This window comes from Hemicordylus capensis, chromosome 4, assembly GCF_027244095.1.
Source record: "Hemicordylus capensis ecotype Gifberg chromosome 4, rHemCap1.1.pri, whole genome shotgun sequence".
In the NCBI taxonomy this organism is placed as follows: Eukaryota; Metazoa; Chordata; class Lepidosauria; order Squamata; family Cordylidae; genus Hemicordylus; species Hemicordylus capensis.
In genome coordinates, this window is record NC_069660.1 from 48,441,742 (window position 1) to 48,454,027 (window position 12,286).

The 12,286-nt window shown below is 46.1% G+C and overlaps 1 protein-coding gene across 5 annotated transcripts in view; it reads right to left on the reverse strand.

Moving 5' to 3' along the window:
* The window catches only part of ACSS2 (acyl-CoA synthetase short chain family member 2), a 79,139-nt gene that overhangs the window by 10,342 nt on the left and 56,511 nt on the right, over nt 1-12,286 (reverse strand). For all 5 annotated transcript variants that reach the window (XM_053247554.1, XM_053247552.1, XM_053247557.1 and 2 more), the window contains 7 exons: nt 7,385-7,522; nt 5,525-5,695; nt 4,949-5,082; nt 3,709-3,841; nt 2,419-2,475; nt 1,931-2,011; nt 119-227 (listed from right to left, as the gene is read on the reverse strand). In XM_053247554.1, the coding sequence (XP_053103529.1) occupies nt 119-227; nt 1,931-2,011; nt 2,419-2,475; nt 3,709-3,841; nt 4,949-5,082; nt 5,525-5,695; nt 7,385-7,522 (823 nt within the window). The remainder of the gene's footprint in view (nt 1-118; nt 228-1,930; nt 2,012-2,418; nt 2,476-3,708; nt 3,842-4,948; nt 5,083-5,524; nt 5,696-7,384; nt 7,523-12,286) is intronic.

Genomic DNA, 12,286 nt, shown 5'->3' on the forward strand with positions numbered 1-12,286 from the left:
ATTGGACAGTGGCTACATTACAGCAAGCATATGAAGAAAAAAACAAAGTAGAAAAAGAATGAAAATTAAGTTTCAAATGGAGAACCTAGTGGAATGAGGATGCTGTGTGGAGCCTTACCATCTCCTGTCACATAGTAACCAGGGAACTTTTTGAAGTACGTGGTCTCAAACCGCTGGTGGTTTTTGTATACTGTGCGCATTATTCCTGGCCAGGGCTGCTTAAAAACCTAAAGGAAACGATAGATGAGATGTTAAAATGGGAGGGCAAGTAGAACCACAGGCACCATTCTGAGTACAAAATACTCAGAATGTATTATGTGCGATTATGAGCCCTGTTCACATGTTATATTCAACACTTGTACAATCTGTGTATTGCTACAGATCTGAAGACAGCTATAGTTATTCACATGTTATGCTGAATGCAGGTACAGCAATACATTACCTATCTATATCCTGCATTTCAGGGGGCTACACCCAGGTTCACTTTAAAAATGAACACAGGTACAGTCAGTCACACAAAACCATGTATGTGTGTAGAGACATCTGAATGCAGGCACAAAATAGTCTGAATTGGATTATGGGCTACTTCCAAATGGTTCTTCCTCTCACAAAGAACTCAGGAGAGTACACAGCTATGTGCAGCTCCTATACTGTCGTTTCTAGGCCTTCGCACTTGGCCTTGAATCAATCTTAGATAGTGAGTAGTGGGTTTGGGCTGGGGCTGGGGAGATCTGGAGCTTACTTGGGCGAGTAATTAACTCTCAGCCTAGCCTACCTCAAGTGGGGAGGGGCTGCAAAGTTAAAACAGGCTCTCCTTCTGAGCTCCTCTGAAAAAGTTCAGAACCATAATAAGAATGCTAGGCAAGGAAAATGCCTTCGTGTCAGAGTGCAGTTCAATGCATTGGCAAACATTTCAGTGCTCAAGGTGTAGATGGCAATCCATCTCCATGTTTGCACCCAAAGCATTGAAAAACCAGTGATTCCAGATGTCCTTAGCTTTGCCCACTGCAACATTATCACTGAATTTAAACCGAAGGGTTTTATCTTTCACACACTGAAGTGCAGCAGCCGAAGTCAGAAGCTGGAGAGCACCCAAGCAATATGTGCGAACCCCCCCCCCCCCCGGATTCCCTTGCAGTCGCCATGACCCAATCTGGGCAGTGGTCCATTCTGCTGATTGTTCCACAATTCTTTGCTCCCATTTCATAGATACTTGCAAATAAGTTCAAATCATCCAAAGCTTCTCTACTCCTGGAGGAAAAACTCTTGATTTGATCAGAGCCCTCCTTAGCCATCTTACAGCTCTGTCATGATCAGGGCCAAAATAGATGTGATGTAAGAGATCTGAAACCAAATCTCCACCTTTAAAAAACAAAACCTAAAAAGCAGCCACACTGGGCAGACTTTTTGTTTTGAATTGGAGCAGCAGAATAAGAGAAGAACTGTTTAAATCTCCTCCTGTGTAATTTTTCTGATTTAAAAAACCACAGGTGGGGAGGCAGGAAACTTGTACTGTGCCAGTCTTCATTGCCCCCTGCAACCACCACCACCCGCCCCATCATCACTGCCCTAAGGAGCTAATAGCAACTTCAGGAGGGAGGAGGACTAAAATCAAGAAAATGGTTCATGGGGGAGGATTTTTTAAAAAATTAAAATCTTCCAACACCACGGCTCTGATCAAAATCAGAGGACATCACCCACCATGGCTGTTTCAAGTTAAATAATAATAATAATAATCTCTTGAATCACATCTGCTTTCACCCTCAAGGTGCAACTAAATCACAGAATGCAGATAGAAGCCCCTGCAGCAGGAAGACCCTGTTCCAGGACAGAGGAGCCATGCAGAGACTTGGGTAAAATGGCAATCATTGTCTATGGGCCATGAAACATACCAGACATTGTTTGGGTTTAATCCTTAGTTTCATCTTACCAAGTAACCTTCTGCTTCTCCTTCCAGCTCCTCCCCTGACTCATCCAGCACCGCAGGAACCACCCCAAAGAAAGGAAAGGTCTGCCAAAGAATAATCACAGTAGCATTCTGAAGAACTGGAAATGCAATCTAAACCCCAGAAGAGGAGACAAACTTTCAACTTGGGAAGGCAAAAAAAAAAAAAAAGCCCAGAAGTGAGAGTTACCCCCCAGGTTATTATACAGTTCTACTCCAAAGGGATCCTCCACAGAAGGTTGCCAGAAACTGCTGGACAGCATACAAGTTGTATTTCAGGATACAAAACTCTCTTAGTTCACTTAAAATGTGGGCACCCATGGAATAAGCAGCTGTTCACCCCTATCTGTCCATGAGAAGATTCCTGGCAGAAACATGCCCCCAACTCAGCTCCAATCCCAGAGTCACAGATCCATCAGAAGGAAAGGGCACTGTTGCACAAACAGAAGGGAACAAGCAGGTGCTATACTTACTGCGGAGCCTGGCTTCATTGGAATGGCAGCCGGGAGAGGAGTCAGCACATGGCCACCCTGCAGGAGCAAACCAAACACAGTCATGAAAAGACCAAGTTGTTCTGCTCAAACAGACCCATATAGATGCTTTTCAGTGTCTGAACTGAGCAAAGGGCTTGGAGGATACCAAGAGAAAACACTGGAATGAATGATGCCTGGTGTGCCTGTGTTACTTGAGCCTGTGCTTGAGCATGGTGAAAGTTTTGGACACCTTTCCACCTCAAAAGCAGAAGGGGTTGCAACTGTCCTGAAGGAGTATTCTTCAAGGTGAGAGATTTCCCGTTGTTTTTGTTCAAGCCTTCCTTCCCCTCTGGGTTCCATTAGCTATGCCCACCTGTCTGTTGTCTGTTAACTGTCCTTGGAATCTGCAAAAGAGTCTGACAGTACCTCCCTCTCACCCGCAGATGCTCTGGTTATGTGTCCATAAGGATCATCACATTTCTAGCTCTTTCAGAAAATATATGATAAGCAGTTCAGATATAGTTAGTCCTATGAGAATGAGCCGTGGTGAGTTCAGGGTTCATGCATTCCCTCTCCTCCATGCCTGGGAGGAATGAAAGCTTCTACTACCATTTTTTAATAGGACCAATTCCCTGTTATGTAGAAACTCAAGAAACTGTGTTTAATTCCAACTCTGGTTAATTCAAACTAGGCTATCAATCCTGGTTTATTGTAACTAACTAGAGTTAGATCAAACAGACGGAGGGAAGCGTGCAAGCCCAAGGCTCATCACAGCTTGTTCACAATAACCTAAATCATTCTTTAGGTGACTGTCTGAACTAAGCCATTATCTTGCATGAGAAAAGGGGCCCGGCTTGGAAAAAAGAAACAGAAGCAAAAGCTGAAAAGCTGGGATTTAATGAGGCTGTTTGGAGTGTTCTTAGCAGCAGCAAGCTGGGTAAGATGGAGGAGGAACAGCTGAGACATAAGTGGCTTTGGGACATATTAGGTGGTCCCAATGCATTTCCCAGCAACATCTTATGCTACAGACCAAGAGTAGTAAGTCTTCAGATGAAAGCTTGGCACCTGGTGCTTGGAGAGAGGAGAAGAATCCCAACACCCACACAAGCACCCAACTCGTTTACAAAGTACATATGTATCTGTACTTTTTGTATTTGAATGGTGCATTGTTTTAATTATATTGTTAAACACTTTGGGATTATTTTAATGAAAAGAGGTATAGAAATCAAATAATAAGTAAGTAAGTAAGTAAGTAAGTAAATAAATGGCATTAAGCAGCAAAGTACTCACAGTCTCTGTCTGCCAGAAGGTATCCACTATAGGGCATCTCTCTTCACCAACAACTCTATAGTACCAGAGCCAAGCTTCTGGGTTTATAGGTTCCCCAACTGTTCCTAGCACCTTCAGAGACTTCCTGCTATACCTGCCATTAGAAGCAGAGGGATTTAAAAAGGGAAACACCTCTCCTGCAAAACCCTGTTCTTTAAGGACGACACTATGCAACACAAGGAACATTGACCACAGACCGAGTGGGCTGGGACAACATTTCCAGATACCTACTCACAAAGCCTGCCTTCAAACAGTGACTGAGAGAGTTGTGTCATAGGAACACGTGAAGCTGAGTCAGACCACTGGCCCACTTAGCCTCCTATGGTCTCCTATGACTGGCAGCAGCTCTCAGAGGCTTTTCCCAGCCTTGCTACCAAAGATCCTTTTTGGAACTGGAGCTGCTGGGAGTTGAACCTAGGACCTCCGGCATGCAAAGCACATGCTCAGCTCCTGAGCTATGGCCTCTTAAGAGCTAGCAACTGCAAGTACAGTCATAGGAACTAACCTACCTCACAGGGCTGTTGTGAGGAGAAACATAACTATGTACCCAGCTCTGGTCTCCTCAGAGGAAGAGTGAAATATAAATGTAAAAACAAACAAACAAACAAACATAGGAAGCTGCCATATACTGAGTCAGACTCTTGGTCTATCTAGCTCAGTATTGTCTTCACAGACTGGCAGCGGCTTCTCCAAGGTTGCAGGCAGGAATCTCTCTCAGCCCTATCTTCGTGATGCTGCCAGGGAGGGAACTTGAAACCTAGATGTTCTTCCTAGAGCAGCTCCATCCCCTATGGGGAATATCTCACAGTGCTCACACATCAAGTCTCCCATTCATATGCAACCAGGGCAGACCCTACTTAGCTAAGGGGACAAGTCATGCTTGCTACCACAAGACCAGCTCTCCTCGTCATTTGGACGAGATTCAGTCAGACATTCTCTAGAAGTCACCAGGACTCAGACTGAGCACTAAGTTCCAGCCAAGTTTTATTCCCTTCTTCCATCCCCTGGCTTGACTGTGAGAAGAAGTGAGAGTTAGTAACAAATATGTACTCGAAATGTAGGGGGAAAGTCTAGGGCAGCTTGCTTTGCCCTAGTGTTCTGATCCAGTGCTCCGTATCAGGGGCTGTGTGTATTCCCCAGGCATACATGTGGGAGTCATTAAAAGTCAACAACCTTTTCCTTCCCCTAAAGTCATGCTTACTTCCTGACGGGCTCATCTCCATACTTCATGAGGAGACGGATAGCAGTGGGTGCTGTGTAGAACTTGGTCACCTTGTACTTGTCAATGATGTTCCACATGCGGCCAACATCTGGGTAAATGGGGAGCCCTTCAAACTGAGCAAGAGACACAGTCATTGGTCTGGACCACTTCTACTGCTGCTCCAGTACGCATGTAGCCCAGATCATGGTGGTCAACCCAGAAATTCAATGAGAGCAAAGCTAGCTCAAGATAGCTTGGTTAAGGGGAAAGTGCCCAGAAGAGCAAGGAGATCATAGCTCAAACCTGTCAGAGTAGGGAGCCAATCTCCTTGGCTCTGGTCAGCACTAAACCTCAGTGCTAGAGGTGCTTTTGGGAGCCACAGTCATCTTCAAGTATCCACATAATTTAGTCATGCTCTCTAGCTCCAGGTGAACATATGAAGTGGCGGAGTCAGACCGCTGGTCCATACAAAGGCTATTCTATCTCTATCAAGACATTCAAACGTTGTATTTGTAGGTCTGTAAAGGTCTCTAGCCACCCTCCTCCCACATCTCCACACCTTACTACAGAACTTACTAGGACACTGGTCGCCCCATTTGCCAAAGGTCCGTATGTGAGATAGGAGTGGCCAGTTATCCACCCAATGTCAGCTGTGCACCAGTAAATGTCCTCAGGATGGTGATCAAAAACGTATTTAAAGGTAGTGGCAGTGAAAATCATATAACCACCTATTGTATGCACAACACCCTGAAAACAAAAACAAAAACACAAGATAAAGAGCAGGTTAAAAAGGTCATACATCAGCACTACTGTCCCCAAGCACAACAAAATTGGCCAAAAATATCAAAACGACTTCAGAATCAGAACAGGAAATGTCTCTTTTTAACTTGGTTAATTTCTTCCCAGTTCATTCACTCAAAGGGGAAGTCTAAGAGATCAGTTTTTACATGAGAAACACATCCTCACAGTGACATTTCTGTGCAGTTCTTCCATGTTTATTTTCACTCTCACAGCTAAAGCACAGAGAGAGAAGTACCTACTCTAAGCCCCACCCAGGCAGGTATTCAGATTAGGCCCCCAAACACCATGTCTTATTTACAGTTTACTGGATCATATTAAATTATATTTTCCCGTTTGGTGCAGAAAAATGACACACAAGATAAGAGCTGAAAAACCAGCTATCTGCTTGCTGGGAGACTTAGTGAGGACAACAGGTCACTCTTAATTACACATCAGATCTGTGCTAGTGGCCTAATCTATATATTTAATATTCCTGGGTGTGCCTTAGAATGTGCATCCCGGCGGCGCCTGATAGACTGAGGCGCACCCAGGAGGACTGGTCATCGGGGTAGCCAAGGGGGAGGCGGCAGCGGCGACAGCAAAGCCCGGCCTGGCCACCGGAGGCGGGAGGCGGCGGGGGGAAAGGGGGTTAGTGAGAAATGGGTGGCGGGCGCAGCCCCAGCGCCCGTTGGCGGCCAGGGCGGGAGGGAAATGAGCGGTGGGACTTCCCTGTTTGCCGCCTGGGAGGAGGCACGGCGGCGGCAGGGCCCTTTTTGGCCGGCCACCAACTGGTAAGGAGGGCCTGTGGCGGCAGTGAGGTCCGGCCAAAAATGGCTACCCGCCGCCCGGTGAAGTAAAATGCTCCGTGCGGGGGGGGGGGGAGGGCAGGCAGGAGAGAGGGGGAGGGAGGGAGAGCAAGAGAGAGGGGGGCAGGAGGGAGGGGGAGGGAAGGCAAGAGAGAGTGGGGCAGGAGGGGGAGGGAGGGAGAGCAAGAGAGAGTGGGGCAGGAGGGAGAGAGGGGGAGGGAGAGTGGTGCAGGAGGGAGGGGGGAAACAGCCGGCCCCAAAGAGCGCACAGATGCTCTGTGCAGGTCGGCTAGTAAACTATAAAACACATTCATCAACTCAATCACGCTGGCCGGGGAGGAGAAAACAGAAAGCTCAATGTTTGAGCTCATTTACTGCAGGAGGAAGAGTTTCTCTAAGAGGTAAAACCTTATGATGTCAGCAGTAATACTGTTGACTACACCAATACTACTACGTCACCACTCATGACTTGTCACAGATTTACCAATCGTTCCCAGAAGATGTGCTGGTTCTTTTGAATGTGTATGCTGCTGGAGCTCTGGGGTGAAACGTGAAAAGAACTGGGAGTCTTCCCTGGATGTTGAAATGATTCGTTACAACACACATTACTTCCTCAATGTACTCCCAGGAAGTGAAACCAAAAGACAATGTTCATTTTCTATGGCTACATTTTGTGTCATTCACTCTCAGTTGCACCATGTGAGGGTTGCATTTGTAAGCACAAGTAAAGTGTGCACACAATAGAGTGAGTGGCCAGAGAAAGTGATTCAGTAATAAGCCGCAACTCTCTACTCCACATACTCAGAGCACTGTACTAGAGAAGCCCTTTACCCAGAATAAAGCCGCATACCTTGGGTTTCCCAGTTGACCCACTGGTGTAGAGAATAAACAATTCATCTTCTGCATCACACCAGACAGGCTCACACTCCTTACTAGCATTTTTCATAACATCATGCCACCAAAGGTCAACTTCTGAATCCCAAGGAATCTGAAGAAAAACAAACACATTTAGTAAGAGACACATTTAAAGAGATAGAAAGAGAAAAGAGGTGGGGGGAGGGATCACAACAGAGCTCTTGCATTTTAACCCCAGACTGCTCTGTAGTCACAGAACCCGTGACTGATGTTGTTTATGACCCAAAGCTCTGCTTTTAACAGTATTTCACACTTTGGGCTGCAGTGGGATTCCTTCCGGGCAGCACACACTGATATCTGCTTAAATTTGTGGATGGTTTTCACTCTCAGATCAAGTTATGATGATGTTTGATTAATTTAACAATCCCATGGATTCTGCCTTGTTCGTAATATTCTTCTTCCTGAAAGTAGCTCTCTCCCACCCAGCTGTAATGAAGGCTGCTAAAGAATATCTGTCAAAGCCTGAAAGACATATATGTGTTATTACCACACTTTTGTAAGTAATATATAAACTTCATTTGCCAGTTCTTCACATCTGTGTTTGCACCTTCACAACAATCCAGTGAGGAAGACAGCTATTATTAGCATTCTACAAACAGGAAAATGAGGCTAAGATATAAACTTACCCAAGGTCAAACAATAAGTCCAGGCAGGGGTGAGAATTGCTAGAATTCTTTTAACCAATAGAATTATATGCATCAGCAATAACCCTCATTAAAGCTGCACCCTTTGCTTAGTGAATATAAGGCGGTAAGTCAATATATCCTCCTCTTCATGGTTGCCATGCCAATCCAGTAAGTCATCCACCTGAATGTGGAACTGTAGTAATACTTTGCTATTTTCCATGCCACACTTGTATAATTTTAGAGCTTTTTAGACAGAAAAAAACAGAATACAAACTATTTGCTATTATACTTTTGTCTTATTCTCAATACAAAAAACTGTACTTTAAAAAAAAATCAGTATTGGGAATGGGTCTGGTCAAGACCCTTGATGAATTTTAAAAATAGTCTCGGTGCCATTGAGGTTCATCCTCAGCTGATGCAAAGCAGCTCAACTTCCTCCACCAAGACCAATGTAATCTATATCACTGTGTTTTCAATCTTTTGTGCACACGTAAGTCACACATACAGCACTTTAAGACAAAAAATTCTTGTTGCAGTCAACAAAGCTTTGCAAAACTGAATGCTCCTAAAATATGCAAATGAGGCAGAACTTGCATTTTAACCTCTTTGACATGGTGCACTTTGAGCTAAATTCTCAGCCATGAAGCTGATATTGGACTGGGTCTCACGATCAGTGAGACCTGGTTTGGGGCAGTGAGTGGGAAGAGCAGGCTAAGCCCGCTCTCCCCGCTCACAAGCAGGCAAGGAGCCCTGGGCAGCTGGATCGGCCGCCCACACAACGGCCAGCTCCGTGACGGAGCCAGCGGGGGGTGGGGGAGCGGGGGCCGCGCAACCCCCACAAGCCCCAGTATGCCCTGCGCAAGCATGCAGGGCATACTGGGGAGACCCCCGGAGCTAGGAGACGGCTTTTTGCCTCCCGGTCGGAGGTCTACTCGTGAGTAGGCATGGCGCGAAGGCGTGCCGCGGCTACTCACGACCCTAAAAAGCAGGTTTGCTGGAGCGCTCGCTCCGCAAACCTGCTTTTTAGCAGGGGTTCTCGAGCGGGTAACCCGCTCGAGAACCACCGGGTTTGGCTGCGAGCCCAGTGGTTCTTACGGTCAGCAAAAATCGGGCTAGCCTCTGCTAGCCCGATTTTTGTTGATCGTGAGAATCGCCCCATTCAATTTGATCACTACCATCATTTTGACATTTACAGAATTTAAGCAATACTTCCTAGTGTTCAAAGTGTTTCCCATACCTATCTTGCTGTAATCCACACAACCACCCCCTTTAGCTGCTTTATACTGTAGTTTAGTTGTTTCTCTGGCTTTTATTGTAGTTGTTTTACTCCCAGTGAGGGCAAACGCTCCCCACACTCAGATCAGCATCACTAACACTTTTCTTATTGTACAGGGACATCAACTTTGATATCCACATGGACACACACACACACTATTATCCTGTCTGGAGTTCCTGATGGATGGTGTACAGCACTATGCACACCAACATCCATCCTAGTCCTAAACACATTACTTTGAATTGTGCCATTTTATTTCAACAGAACATTTCCAACATGTGATACAGATACAGATGCCAGGAGAAGGCACACTGGGCAGCTAAGCATATGGTCCACCACAAGGGAAGCCTCTATGCTTACAGTTCAGCAGTCAAGCACTCTGGAAAGAGGAGAAGCAGACCTGATCAGGCAGCAAACCTTTCTTTAAAAGAACCACGAAACATTTTCTTCTTCTTCAAACAAACAGGCGTAGATTTTGAGGGGCTGGTATCTCTTTAGCGAAGAGGTTCCAGTGTCTGTTTTTTGCCAGGCTTGTTTTTTTGCTGACTGTGAGGCTTCCAGTTTTAGTTTCTCTTTTGCCTGGAGAGAAACAGTGGGAGGAGCCAGCTAGGGCTGAAGTGAGTCACACCAGGTGGAAGAGGCCATATCCCTGTTGAGCCTGGTTGCCTCAGTTTGAAGCCTACTCTCTACATAAGAGGGAGCGGCCAGGGAAATTGCAACCAGAGCTTAGCGAACAGGTGTCATAGAAGTTGCAGGGGAGTAACAAAAGGAGAGAGGGCATACCCTCAACTCCTGCCTGTGGCTTCCAGCAGCATCTGGTGGGCCACTGTGCGAAACAGGATGCTGGACTAGATGGGCCTTGGGCCTGATCCAGCAGGGCTGTTCTTATGAGTTTTGTGTGGAGTTTATTTATTTATTATATTTACATCCCGCTCTTCCTCCAAGGAGCCCAGAGGAAGATGGTTATGTTTCTCCTCACAACAACCCTGTGAGATAGGTTAAGCTAAGAGAGAAGTGACTGGCCCAAAGTCACCCAGGGAGTGTCATGGCTGAATGGGGATTTGAACTCAGGTCTTGTGTCTACAAGTGACAAACAACAGGCCTGTGCTTCCCAGGTGGCCAGTTCAGGCACACATTTTCTGAATTAAAATAGAAGGCACATCTTCACATTCCAGAAATTTTACTTTGGGGGTAGAATTATTATTTATTTAAATAATATCTGTTTATTTATTTAAAAATATTTCTATAGTGCCCAAAACACGTGTCTCTGGGCAGTTTACAATTAAAATCATTTAAAACATTATGAACTTTCAGCAGAGCCCACCCCTATGTTTCTGTCTATATAATAGAGCCTATGATACATTAAGTCTGGATTCCTGAGCCCATATCATAGAAGCAGAATATTCTTTAGACATGTTTCTCCTGGTTACATCTGGGTTGGTCATAAAGATTATTTAAGATAATCTGGTCAGATAGAATTTGCTATGAGGGAGGCTAGAGATTTATTATTTATCTATCTATCATATTTTTATATAGCCTGATATACGCATCTCTAGCTGGAGATGCACAAAAGGCCGGCGTTTCCAGTTCTCTAAGTCACAACCTGTCAGCGGTGGTCCTTTCATGAGGTGAGGTGGCTGCATCAGGAGACAGATTATTAGGGCAGCAGAATGGCCCCAGCCGTTGCCAGCAGATCACTCTTGCGGATGGATCTGACGCTTACACGTTTTGCAAACAGCACCTCTCCCCACACACCTTGCAAAGCTTGCAGGAAGCGAGAACAGAGGCGGCAGCTGCTAGGATCTTTCCCTCCTCCCTGCCCCCACCACTTTCAAAGCTTGCAAGGGTTGGATTTGAAATTGGGCTGACCCCAAATACAAGTTTGTATTTGACACCAGGCACTGCAATTCCCTGCACCCTGCCATATACTGTATTTTGTAAGGAGTTACATCTATCTGATTTAAATCTGTTTGACCTCCCTTCTCATATAACAGGATTTGCAATATTTTGCTTCTAAAGACAATCAGATGTAGAGAGTACAAATTCATATGAAGTTTCTCATCTTCACTTGCCACTGAATGTACATGTATATATGAACCAACAGAGGAAAAGAGGATGCTGAGAGATGTGCAGAACATTTCACTGGCAAAACGTTTTGACTCAAAACGGGCTATTTCGAGGCTGAATCCAAATAAGACAGAGATAGTTATTGTGCGGGGTCGAAACTCGGGAGATGATTTTGATCTGCCAGTTCTGGATGGGGACATGCTCTCCCAGAAGGAACAGCTACACAGTCTGGGGGTGCTTCTGGATCTGAACCTCTCCCTGGTGTCCAAGGTTGAGGCGGTGGCCAGAGGTGCTTATCATCAGCTCCGACTGATACGCCGGCTGCATCCGTTTCTTGAGATGAACAGCCTCAAAACAGTGGTACATCTGCTGTAACCTCTAGGCTGGATTACTGCAATGTGCTCTATGTGGGGCTGCCTTTGTACGTAGTCCGGAAACTGCAGTTGGTTCAGAACGCGGCAGCCAGGTTGGTCTCGGTGTCATCTAGGAGAGACCATATTACTCCTGTGTTGAAGGAATTGCACAGGCTACCAATACGTTTTTGGGCAAAATACAAGGTGGTGATTATTACCTATAAAGCCCTAAACACCTTAGGCCCTGGGTATTTAAGAGAACGAGCTGGGTCTCACGATCCGTGAGACCCGGTTTCATTTGGTAAGCGGGAAGGGAGCCCTGGGTGGCTGGATTGGCCGCCCACACGATGGCTGGCTCCATGACGGAGCCGGCGGGGGCTGGGGAGCTCAGGGGCCGTGCGGCCCCCAGAAGCCCCGGTATGCCCTGCGTGAGCATGCAGGGCATACTGGGGAGACCCTCGAGCCGGGAGGCTGCTTTTAAGCCTCCCAGCCAGGGGTCTACTCATAAGTAGCCA